Source organism: Manacus vitellinus, unplaced genomic scaffold (assembly GCF_001715985.3).
Source record: "Manacus vitellinus isolate BGI_N305 unplaced genomic scaffold, ASM171598v3 scaffold_5_pilon, whole genome shotgun sequence".
Taxonomy (NCBI): domain Eukaryota; kingdom Metazoa; phylum Chordata; class Aves; order Passeriformes; family Pipridae; genus Manacus; species Manacus vitellinus.
In genome coordinates, this window is record NW_021940682.1 from 2,068,621 (window position 1) to 2,082,193 (window position 13,573).

The following is a 13,573-nucleotide window of genomic DNA, read 5'->3' on the forward strand; positions in this document are numbered from 1 at the left end:
TGGTCTACCAGAAAATAAAAACAAACATAGTGATCAGTTCCCTTGCAACACAGAGCAGGCTTAAATGGACAGTGTAAATTTTGACACACAAATTCTCATCTCTTTTTCTGATCAAAAAAAATCGTCAGACTGTATGTATTTTTTCCTTCTCCTTACAGAATAAAATTGGGCTTTAGGTATTCAGACTCCTAATATTATTAAGCTTAATTATAATTTCCGGCTTTATTTGTCACTGATGTATTTTGAAATGGTTGCTCTTATTTTACAGACACTTAATTTCTGAATGACTTACAATATAAGGGCTTCTGCCACGGTAAGAGTAACTACTCTTCTGAGAACTGAGTAAATGCAGAACTGCCTGACATAACACGCTTAGAATGGGCAGTCAGTCTTTTTTTTTATTGTCATTGAACCAATTCAATTCAGTACTTTTGCTCTAAAGGCACTGCCATTTGAAATGTTAAGAATTCAGCCCTACAGTTCATAATTGCTGACATTGTTCCCACATAATTACAAGGAGTTCTACTGGACAAAAAGATGTCGGGTGATTAAAAGTCATCCATTGTCCAGTCTATCCATGAGTGGTTTCAATTAGGGATCCTCTCTCGTGAGGTTCTCATGGGAGAAGTACCTAAAGCATTTCTGATAAATTACCGAATCTAAAATCTAAATTGATTTTTGCTACCTGATGGATGTGTCAGTCTGAAAGTTACACTTCAGTGTAAGTCTGAGCATCTTTTAGTTGTCATTTACCTGATTTCATTCATCATTAAACAGATACTTTTACAAAATAATTTAAAAAATTTTTTTAACTTGTGATTCTTGGCAGAACAGTGTATTTTACCAGCTTCCCTTTCCTGGTTTAGTCTGACTCACTGACACAGAGTTTAGAATAAGACCAGCAAAGATTTCAGAGGTATATGTGTCCCTGCAATTTTTTTCTGTCCTTCTTTAAAATTTACTGGATTTCAGATATATGATTTATTATTCTACTGGTTGTCTGAAGTGAAGGTAGCTGGAAAAAACTGATAAAACTAAATTCAATGTTTCATGCTTTTAGGTGAAATTCCAGTGTATATTACATACACCAAACACTCTAAAAAATAAACAGACTACAGAGCAGCCCAAGAGCTTTCTCATAAACCTGACAGTAGACACATTTCTGCAGGAGAAACATGAAACTATCATTCAAAACAAGTCCCAGACCTTGAAGCCATTCCAAAGGAAAGCTGAGTACATTTAGGGAGCTTCATACATTGAATGATATTGTCCAACCTAACTGGTACATGTCTACACCTGAGTTAACTGCCCCACCACAGCTTGTGACAATCAAATCAATGAAGTTTAATGGACAACATATTAAAAAAAATGGGTCCTTACTGGAAGTATTAGATTAATCATATCCCTGGAGTCTGCAATTCTAATAGCTGTCCCATTGGGCTGAGGACTTATGGGCAGTAAGAAGCAAAGCAACCTTTTTGAGGAGGTCCATAAACCAGGGTGGCCATGTGACCTATTACAGCCGTGGAATTTTTTCCAATTACTTAATAAACACACTTATTTCTTTGGCATCTCAGTATCATCTTTACACAACACATCATTCATCAGTATTTAGTAAGATTTGTGATAGCTGTGTGGAGACTGTTCTGCAGCAGTTGGAGGATATGAAAAACATAGAAGAATGTTTTATGAACTCGACCAAAAACAATGCATGGCCCTCCAAGATTGTGTGTGGGCTCCCCTGGCAAGCAAGTTAAAACACCTTCAAGAAGATCCCCCTAGCCTAGGAAATGAAACAGGGGAAATGCATCAGTTGAATTCATTAGCCAGGTTGTAATAAATCTAGTTTTCACTTCCTAAAGAGGAATTTTTGGACTGTTAAAACCATATTAGGAAGAAAGTAATAATATAGGTATTGATACAGAACCCAAGCAAGGTCAGACTTCAGTTGTTTTAAGTTGCAAAGGTGAGGCACACCAAGATTTAAATAAGCAGGTTTCTTTTCCCTAGGAAACTTCAGAGGTTAAAATCAGAACTAGTTAGAGAGCTTTTTATCACTCCTCTTTTTATGAATTTTTTTTTTTCATATTATTGCACACAAGATTAAGCCACAAAACAGATGTGACAAAACTGCCAAGATACATTTCAACATCACAGACCAAAACAAGACCTAGAATAAGAAAAAAATCCATCATACAAGTAGAGGAACTTTCACAGCAGCATACAAATTTTTATGAGTGCTCCAGAAAGTAGGTGCTCTATGTGGCCTCTTCTGATACAAAATTCTGTACCTGCCATACCATGGCCTTCTCATAAAACCATGTTTTAGTGATTCCTGTAGAGTGTTTTGATACATGGATAATGTTTCATACTGCATGCAAAGGCCATATTCAAAAGGATATTTAAGTCTTTCTATTTTTATTTTTGCTGAAGCTTTCTTATGTTTTGGATTTTTTGCTCTGTTTAGTCAATATAATTCAACTGATATATGTTTATTTAAATAACTGTCCTGAATTTTCTTTCCCCACATAAATCTTTACATTCATTTTATTTACTACATAAAAATGAGCTATGGATACACCAAACCAGTTCTTTCCAGTGCCACACTGCAGTTGTATGCAGGAGGCATACTAATTTTCCACAGACTATTAAAGGGGTTTTTTTCTCCATAAGACTTCTTTGTTCACAAAACCTAACCTTCTCTTATGAGTCTCAGTTTTCAGAGGATGGACATGGACTGCAGAGTGATATCCCAAAGCAATTTTGTGGAAACTCTGTACTCTTAACTGAGGTTTTTAACTTGCCTTCCCCTGGAAACTGGGTTTACACAATTACACGTCTCGTCCTCAGCCCCAACAAATCTCGAGCCTGTTGGACCATTTCATCCTGCTTTAGCTGAGTGCCAGACTGCTCCAAGTAATTATATTCCAAGCAATTTAGGGAAAATTGCTGGCAAGGTAAAGAGAAGAGCACAGTTTTGGGTCGATCACTAAGGGAAGTGAAGGAATAGCTCAGCTCTCGTGTCATGATGCAGAGGCCTGGCAGGTGGTATTATATGTAGGTTTGACCAAAACCTAATATATTTTCTTTGCCCAGCCAGAAGAGTCATGGATGTTAAAGGAACTTAAGCTAGCAGGTGCAGGGAGGGTAAAAGGAGCTGAAGAAGGGGAATAGGTGACATAGGAGAAATCTGAGAGTCCTGTGAACAGTTTTAGGGAAATGGCAGAAGGGATCTGGAGGGATTACCTCTTTGCATGGGATGTAAAATGCAATGGCAGGGAGACAGGAAGGGTATGTGGACTATGCAGACAAAGGAGAGACACAAAAATTAGAAGATCTGCGTCAAGTCAGGGGAAGGACATCAGCAGAAGATTCACTGAGATTCCCTCTGGGACTTGCATTGTGAAGAGCAGTTATATTTCTGCCAAACAGTTATCTAAAACAGATTAGGGAATTAAGAATAGATCTACCATGGTTTGGAAATAATATATGTGTAGAACTGTTTAAATCAGCCTATTCCCATGAGAATATATATTTTTTTTTTAAATGAAGATGCAAATGAAGGGACCAAGAGGGCAGATTTAACCACTTCCTGCATATTTTCAATTCTTCCAGGGAGGGCCTCAAGCCCCTTCTACACCAAAAATCATATGTTTTGCATACTATTGTTTAGAATGACTTTTCTTTAAAGTATACTCTGAGTAAACAGTAACTTTGAAAGACTTCAGTTCTGTCTGAGATCTAACAAATGGATATTTTTTACAGAGATAAGTATGGAGATTTACAGGCTAGAAAGAAAACTAGTAAACTGCAGCATGATAAGCCTGGGAGATTAATTGAATTTTAAGTTAAGAACCTCTGGCCAGTGCTTCCTCCAAGCATAAAACAGACTTACTAGTGTTTAATAGCAATGGGGATAGTATATACAGTGCTCATTCTAAGTTCTTGAACTGTAAGAGCATAGCTGGGGATACATTAGGGGGTTAAACAATAAATAATACATATTCACAGATTCAGTGGAAATTGCACATCATTAACAATATTTTGGAGAAGGTAACTTGCCACAGAAGATATTTTTGGAGCTGAGAAAAGAAACAAGTGGAAAAGACAGCCTGGAACATTGGTGACATCAGCTTCAGGGCCCTACAGGCAAAGTGAAATCTGTGCCTGTCCTTGGATGAGTATTTTAATGTAACAAGGTGAGCCCATACCTGTCACCTCTCAAAACTGGGAGCCTAGGGCAAACTGCCCTGCCCACCCCAGAGCCTCCCTCAGGTGTCCTTGGTACAGACTCGGAATAAAAGACAGAATATATATCTGGATGCAAAAAATATTGTTCTCTACTTTACCTAAGGTTGAAGAAGGTGTAGCAGACAGACACAGAAAAATATTCTGCAAATGAGAATCTTTTTAACTGAAGAACAAAGAGATGAAGGCAAGATTGTCTCTAAAGCCATTAAAAGGGGGAAAATGCTTGCAGGTGAGAGGTTTCTCAAAGCCTGCTGAGTACAGAAGTCATGCTTATTTTTAACAGTTTCAAATTAATAACTTGAAGAGAAGCAGGAAATATTGTTATTTCGTTGTTCAGGGAGCTTTGTACAGGAAATTAAGATGCTAAATTTATGTTGCATCTGTACATACACTGGAGATTCCCAGCAGTTCCCAGCTGTACCTGGGTATTGTGCTGACCAGGAGTGTTTGAGTGCCTCCTTGCAGTACCATATCCTATTCTGGGAATTCTTGGCACCTCTGTTAATTGTTGTGCCCACATTTCCTGCATCTGTGCAACTTCAGTCACAGAAAACCACTGCAAACCCACAGATCCTTCAGAAAAGACTTCCACTGCTGAGTAATGGAAGCTTAAAAATGTTGTATTGTTTAAATAAACTAAAAATAAACTAAATAAACTAATAAAATATAATAAATGGAATGTTGGGGATAAGATACAGCTATTTAACACAAAGTGATATTTATAATTACTAGGGATGAAAAATTGCTAGGATATGTGGGCTGAAAGAGAAGTTTATATAACACAAAATGAAATTGATGCCAGTGGGGGAAAATATGTAACTTACATAACAAAAAAGTACTCCAGGAAGCAAAAAACCTCTTGTATCTGTAAAACCATGAATGCAACAGTCTCTGCAAACAAACATACCCATTTGACACCCCACATTCCAGAATTCTTGAGGATTATAATTTGAAGAGGTCATTCTTGATCCTTTCGGGTAGATTCTTGTAATAAATCTTGTAGTATGTGAAATAAACTCTTTAGCTTAAAAAACAGAATGATAAAAGCTTGGTAAGAAAAACTTTGTTATTAAAGAGAGTCTATTCAAATAAATAACAATAAAAATACAATAATCTGATCCAGCAATTTTTTAAACTCAATATCATAACAGTGTATTCTACTTTAATATTAATATATGTATTATATAGTAATATACTGCTCTGAGATACAGCTAAAATCCTATTTTAAAACTTCAATATTTGACTCATATTGCTGTGTAAATGCAGACTTATTTTAAAAGTTTAGTAACCAAGAATCATTCCTTCACTGAAATATTCTGTTTCTTCACCTCTTTGCTAGGTAACTATACGATTTTTACACTAATGCCCACTGTGTTCTCATGGAAAACTAAGACACAAAACAGGAAAGTGCTCAAAAAGCCCTCTCATGCTTTAGTAGCTCAATAGGAAAAACAAAAATCACCCTAAGATGATCTCAGCTTGTTTGCTGTTTTGAGGATTAATAAAATGACTGAAGAATATCAAGACCAGTGCACAGCACACTTTTAAATGACATTTAAATGGTTTTTAATAAGCCTCAGAAGATAGTAAGTGGGTTGGTTTTCTTCCTGCTAGCAGTGTTCCCTCCCTCCTCGTATGTAGGCACAAACTACTCCCATGTGGGAAACTTCAGGTGACTTCTATCTACATGACTCCTTTCTAGTAATTAAACGAAAGGTTTTTCATTTTCCATCCTGATCCTTTCCATCCTCCTTTAACCCTATTTTTGGGGGTTTTTTGCTTGGTTTTTGTTTGGTTTGTTGCTTCTCTGATTGGGGTTTTGGCTGGGGTTTTTCGTTTGTTTGTTTTCAATATAACTACTTTTATGTTCACTAGATTTCCAGAGGAGCCAGAGAGGACTGTCTGTTGGCAAAATCCTGCTTGTTTTGATGCTGTTCAGCACCATTCACCCAACCAAACGCTGAATCACCTCCACAAAGTGGTGGGTGGCAGCTGGGCTGGCCCTGAGTGAACGGGCATGTGGCAGATTCATTGTCATGGCCACTGATCTCTGTCCTTAACACTCCCTCGAGGCTCTTGGCAGGCAGCTGGAGTTCAAACAGCAGAGCCTGAACTGTAGTGGCTGCACCAAATGGAGATGCTCCAACACAGAGTGAGTTTTGAATAACCCAACTTGGCTGCTGTGAAAGGTCTGGTCCAATGGAGCAAACTCCCTTCTCTGGGATTTATCCATCCTGTCAGTCTTATCTGCAGCTCTCCCCAAAGCCAGGGAGATTCCATGCCCAGCTCCAGTGAAGGTTGAGACCAGACATGGAAGGGAGTGTGAAACCTATTCCACGTGTTTTCAACTATTGGCTATAACTTCTAAATTATTTGATGCAGAAAGCAATTAGTCAAAAGGCAGCCATACATTTTATAGACTATGTTAATATTTGTTCTTATAAAGCCACGTGAAATTAAAAGAAAGTTGCATTTCAATTTTCCTCAAAAAAAAAACTGAAATAAAAAATGCAGTGCAAAGGACATTTCTAAAACAGTATTATAAAAACAACCACATAAAACTGGACAGTATGTGTTTCATAAAATTTTAACCCTTCCAATGCCCTGACAGGGAGCCATAGCAACAATGTAACTTTTAGCTGAATAAATCAAAATAAATTACCTGAATGTTTTACAAATTTTCGTGCTTTAGCCTCTCCAATTGAATTATTTTCATAGCACTTCTGATTCTCTAGGGAATGCTCAAAGCTCACAAACTTTGAAGATTTGGTATAAACCACAAGGTCTGACAATGCAATGGCAATTTTTGGCTTCTTCACCTAATAATCATATGAATAATGGAAAAATAAAAAAGTCACAATTTTCATATTTCATTATTATTATTACTATCTTTAATTCAGAGAAACTATCAATTTGTATGAACAAAGTATGAGAAAATGTGTCACGGTTAATGAATTTATGACTTTTGATAGTGAGGGTTGACACAGAGATTATTAAGGTTATTGTGTCCATGTTTATCACAGCAATTGTAGGGTGAATGGAGAGATGCTGCCAGTGTTCTTTTGGATAGCTTTATAATTGTCCTCATTCTGAGATTGGTATGTAAATTAACATAATTTTTCATGGCTTTAAACATCACTCATTTAAAATATACATCCAACTTTTTATTCATGAATACATAAAACACTAGAAAAGATCAATAGCATAAACTCAACTACAAAATCTAGAATAACAGAATATTTTACCGTGCCAAGCAAATTAGACATAGAAATATTCCTCCAAGCCTCGCTCTGAAGTTAAGAAAAGTCTTTTCTTCTTAATTAAGGCAGAAAGTTCTTTTGCCAAAATCTTTGTTTAGCCTTGCTCCATTACCAAAGCAAGCAAAAGCAAAGGGACTGAGATTTTACCAGGGTCTTCTCTCTCACTGTGAGGCACTTTGTGACATTTTTACTTAGCATCACTTGTGAACTAAGCAGGGGCAGAACCCAGCAAAGAGCTGATGATGCTCATAATGTTTACAAGGCATTAAAGCTTTTGAAGGCAAATTCTCACCTGACAAAATAATAGAGATTGCCTGCTCATGGCTCTTAAACTATGCAAAGTTCAAGTGCATTTATTATTCTGGGGCTATGTCCCAAGAGGAGCAATAGGAATCTACTGTCACAGAAGTCCTGAAGAACACAACTCTCTGGATGTGGCAGGCAGGGACACTGGCAAAGCCAACAGCATCACTGGGGTATCCTGGCTGTGGATTCCAATGCTCTCCCACCCTCCCATAAGGGGATCTCAGGATAAATACTCCAACAGAGTGGAATCCTGGAAATCATTTTCTCTTCTGCCTGTGAAACATGACCAGACACCTGTTGTTGCTGCTCTTGAGTATGTGGTGTTTGTTCTGGTCTCTGACATGATCTTACAAATATATTTGACCCTATCATCTGGAAAATTGGCCTTTCCTCTTCAAAGAGGACTCCATCCTTCCTCAGAATTTTTCCTTACTATCTCTCTTCATCAGGTGGAAAGAGAAAAAAGCAAAGATCTTGACCATCAAATGGTTTAAAGGAAAGGGGTACAGAAGAAACACTGCCTCTCAGCAAGAACACTGGGCTCTGAGGAGCATTGCCAGTTTACCCACATTCAGGTAATTGGAACATGATGTGGAACAGTGGCTGGATACAGAGTGAAGCTTAATGTCTTAAAAAACTTGAACAAAACACTTTGAATCCTGATGATGCACCAGATTCCCATGGTAGAGAATTAATCTTGGTTAAAAATATGAGTTAAGTTCAATTTGACTTTCAAAAAGATCACATCCAATTTTTGCTCTCTCTTTCAGAAATAATACTTAATGTCAAGTCTCTGCATGAAAAATGTAAAAACACCTTTTCTATTCTAAGTGTTGAAAAATGTTTTAGCACAACCAGACATGGTTGTGCACCTAATTTCATGCATAAATCCAGAACAGAATAGGGGAGTGGGAACTCTTCAAGATCTCCAAGATAGACCGATGGACTTCAGCAAAAAATAGTTACCTATCTGTCATCATCAAGAACTGCTACATGTGTTCTCCATACATAGCTCCAGGAGGGCCTTGGGACCAACAAAATATTTGGACAACTTCATGTTAGATCTACTGTGGTACTGAACACCTGGGACAAGCACAAGACTTGAAAGAGGAAAACGCAGTTGAAGCTCAAGATGGGAGCACAGGGAAGGGTTGCCTTTTATTTGGATGCTAAAATGTGGTCCAGTTTGGAGTTTCTTGTAAGAAGAGGAAAACTTTGAAACCTTGAGCTAAAACATGTCGTTTCAAAATGCATTGCTCTAAGTTATTTTAAAGTCTAGCTTTTAAATTTAGTCTCTATTTTAGGATAACATATTCCTTCTTCTCAAAAAAAAAAAAAAAGAAAGAAAGAATAAAAAGGAAGCTGACATACATCTATGTAATTTCTATATTCAATCAAGACAAAAGTTACCTTTGACTTTTTTGAAGGCGGTGGGGATGAAGTTCTACGGTCTCCTTTTCTTTTGGAGGGACTCTTGGATCGGTAAATAGGGGTTGTGTCATCAGTCTCTTCGTCAGACAGCAATTCAGACTCAGATATGTCCTCAGTCTCAGCACCAGTCTCAACAACAGTCTCAGCACCAGTGTCAGTAACCTCAGCACCAGTCTCATCACCTGTCCTGAGCATACCTTCTTCAATGGTTCCAACTTTTTTATTTTTTATCAGAACTTTGAATTTTAATGCCTGTAGAAAAGAGGTTAAACAGCAGTAACCAGAATTTTGTATAGATTAGTAGGTTTTTATCTCTTGGTATTGTTTAACCCATGTTCAAAGTTGTTTGTCATGTACAATGAAGTGAGTTAACAAAATGAAGTAAAGATAGATATCAGTGAGGCAAAAGCCAAAAAGAAGTAAACCAAACAGAGTCTGGGGATCAAAGCACATGGCAGAATGTGACTATCTAAACCCATGACAGGAGAAAAGGTTCTCCACCACAAATACACAGATGCTGAAACCATGAAAAGATAAAAGTAGGAAGTAAGTGTCAGAGGTGATGGCCAGGCAAGGCATAGAAAGTATATTTTTTTACTATGCATAATATAATCTTAAATATATATATACATATACTTAGAGACATGTATCTGATGTTAATTTGGATGTTGTTTTAGCTATTATTGCAGCTGCAGAAAATTTTTTGCCTTATCTGATTACTGCCTTTGTGCATATCTGTCTATTTTACCAAATTAAAACTTTTTTGTTATTTTACAGTGGATCCTCATGCTGATCTGCTCAGGGAAGTAACAGAGTTTTGTGAGTTTGCTTAAGCAACTTCTCTGTTTTTAAATGGGCACGTTTCAGCTTCTGTAACATAAAATGTAGGGGAAAAAATCACTAAATGAAATCAATTCTTACAGCGTCTTTCACCTATGCACCTGAATCCTATGAACAAATACTTCCCTTAGATTTATGAAATAATATTCATAGTAAAGGAGCTATTATTTAGCAGACATTCACTTCTACAGCTGTACACAGGAACTGTGAGTAATAGGACTTACTATCATTCTTGAATAAAGTGATCCACAAAATTATTCCTTAAGTTTCATAAGCACTAGCGAAAAGGAAGGTTACAGAAAGAGGGAACATATAATCTCACAGTAAATGAAAGGTAACTGAAATACTGTGTTTTAAGGTATCCATTAAGTAAATATGAAAAGTACAGATGATACAAACATATAAAACCAAAGTTCTGTAATGGAAACTACAGCCATAGGCAAGGAAACAGGCATTCCATTTATTTACATGGCAATCTCCATTGCTCATAATCCGCTCATCACTTCAGATCCTGTATTAGTAGTTTGCCAGTGTGCCAGTGGAATGAGATATCTTATGCTTAATATCTATCAATGCCATGCTACTGTAAGATTTGATTAGTCTCTCTGCACTGGTGACTCAGAATAAGGATGCCCTTTAACATTTCCTTCATTTCTTATTGATGCACTCATTTTTTTTCCCCCCCGCGATATTTTTAGGAGAGTTTTAATATGATTAATGCTGCTCATATTTTTTGAAAGTTCTGAATTTTCCTTTGCATGTTCACATTTCCCAATATTTAAAAGCAGTTCTGTCCACTTTTGGTCTCGCATTTTATTTGTAGGTAAGAGTTAATCCTAGAAATTTAAAAAAAAAAAAAAAGGACCTAGTATATAAGGAAGGAAAACCTTTCTATGGCTACATTACTGCTTCCTATATGTAAATTTGCTTTAAGTAAAAAAATGCCAAAGTATGTGTGTGTGAGCCTGTAAAAATGGGCCCTGATGTTTGAAGTCAGTTTCTAAAGCTCTGTTTATGAACTATTAGCAAAAATGTAAATACCCTGAGGAAGGAAAAGTTTTTTAAGGTTTGGGGTTTTTTTCAGTTTTCTACAAAGATAACATTTTAAATCACAGTTCTATTTTCAAAACCAGTTACAGAGAATACTCTAGCAATATGAAATTTTGCTATTATTTGGCCCGAAGCAAATTCCAGTAATAGTTATCCCAAACCATGGAAAGTGAACCCTGAACTGAAAAAATGACACATCAAGGATTTTAAGTCTGAACTTCAAATACATCTTCAAAAAAACCCTTATAACAAATGTATGGTTACAAAACCAGTGACTGTGTGAAATTGGACTTCTTTAATTGGTAATCAGCAGTGCTAAACACACAGCACCTTATTCTCTGAATGTCCAAGTCTTTTAGAAGAGCTGAAAAGTCTTTTAATGAGCTGAAAGTCTGAACATTCATTATAACTTCTCCTTTCTAGTTTTAATATGAAAGGCAAAATATGTTAAAAATACATTTGCTACATGCTTCTATATAAACTCTAAGCATAATAAAAAATTTAAATATGTAAAACATAATAGATCTTCCCTAGAGCATAATGGGACTTCAAGGCTGGCATAAGCAAAAGTCTCCAAGTACCATCAACTGGAACAAATATTTACATAATTAAATGAACAAAATTTATTTCTTGTACATTCTGGTTAATGTGATGTACAACACAAATCAGAACAGCCGAAGTCGACTCCAAGACTCCAAGACAAAATCATGGATTTGGATCAGGCAAACCCACCTAACTGAGTACTGTAACTAATGTAAAAAAGGACAAAATTAATTCCTCAGAAATGTAGAGAACAAACTCTGGTTTTGCATGATAAGTATTAAAAAGAGAAGAATAGCTTCCCTTATTTAAATTTAGAGTGGAGTTTTCTCTTCTCCTAGCCAGCCCTAGGTGCTTAGTTAGAGGAATATCTAATCCTGAAAACCTTACTAAGTAACAAGGTTAAAATCAATTTAAATTTTACATAGTTTTTTTATTTCAAGACTTATATTTTTGCCTTAAATACTGATATAGGGTGAAGATGCAACATCTCCTGTGAATTCTAACATAGGGAAAACTTATAAGACAATGACAAAATTTCTTAAGTACAACTGTTAAAAACACTCAACACCAACATTCTTCACTGATTCAAGAAGAGAATCACACTTATTAAAAGTGGCAATGGATGTCTTTGTGGCAGCCTTATAAATCACAGTTATCCAGATACTTGAAATCAATACTACCATCAGTGTCTGAACTCTACTTAAACAGATATTAATTATATCAGGAGTTCCACTTTAGCTGTCTCATTACAAGTTTTCATACCACACATTTACCCAGTGAGAAGACCCCTGCACTGAAAATTACAGTCCTGTGTTGTGCTCTGTAATAGACTTCATGTAAGTTTGATCCAAGGCTAAACAGCTGTGCCATATTAGAGGTGACATTCTGCCTAGGCAACTAAATCTCTGGTGCATGGATTGGAAGGAAATCCAAAGGATCATTACTGAGAAAGATGGTTACAGGTTGGCCAGGCTAATTAGTGTAGTGTGCTCAGGGCCTTCATTCACAAATTCCCTACCACAGTTCAAGGGTCCAAGAAGATACCTTGGATCTGGTTTTTATACATCAAATAAACCATCAGCCTAAGACCTACCTGATTTATGATTTAAAATATGGCAATTTTTTGTTTTTAATTATCTTCTGAAGTTGTTTAACAATACAGGAAAATTATTAACAAGAGGTAAGTGACTTTTGCATGTTTAATACATTTGTGGGAAAACCATGATCCCTGAAAAAGACTGTAGAGTGTAATGCCCAGAAATGGTATAGGAACTGGATGAGTCTTCTGTAAGTTCTCACTAGAACCTAGAGAAACCAGAAATTTTATAATAAACAATACTGATTTTCTTATTTTTGAGGTCATCACCAAGGCATGCTACATTTTCAACATCTTTCTTCTCATTTTTGTAAAGAATAAATGCCATAGGCAGATTGAAAGGCAACACAGTGGACTAGAAATGCTTTGACTTGCTAAGAAGAAAAGATATTCCTGATGCAAAGACTTGGTCGAGACATTTGCATACTTGACTTGTGGGTGAAAAAAATAGGAAGGAATCTTATCACTGAAGCAACAAAACTTGACATGCTAAAGCAGCCTTGGTCTTGAATGTCTCAGTGAAAATCTTCGTGTCCTGGTTTTTCAATAACAAAGAAATAAGATTATAAAACCCTACAACGTTATACGAGAGAGGCAAATATGGGGATGGTTAAACTGAACATTGGATCCTACAGCCACAGGTTAATCTGACCATTACCATTTTGTCAGATGTTACAGTTAGTAAGAATCTATTTGCCACAGGTCATAGACAGCCAGGTACAACTAAGTTTTGAAAGTTTCTCGGTGCAACAGGTAGGAGGGAAGAAAGTGCAGTAGCAATATGAATCTCTTAGAC

At 36.5% G+C, this 13,573-nt stretch overlaps 1 protein-coding gene across 1 annotated transcript in view; it reads right to left on the reverse strand.

The window, feature by feature from the left end:
• PLCZ1 (phospholipase C zeta 1) overlaps positions 1 to 13,573 on the reverse strand; it is a 47,046-nt gene that overhangs the window by 13,786 nt on the left and 19,687 nt on the right. The window contains exons 7-9 of the mRNA XM_018080212.3: positions 9,228 to 9,500; positions 6,914 to 7,070; positions 5,159 to 5,275 (exon numbers count right to left, since the gene is read on the reverse strand). Coding sequence (XP_017935701.1) covers positions 5,159 to 5,275; positions 6,914 to 7,070; positions 9,228 to 9,500 — 547 coding nt within the window. The remainder of the gene's footprint in view (positions 1 to 5,158; positions 5,276 to 6,913; positions 7,071 to 9,227; positions 9,501 to 13,573) is intronic.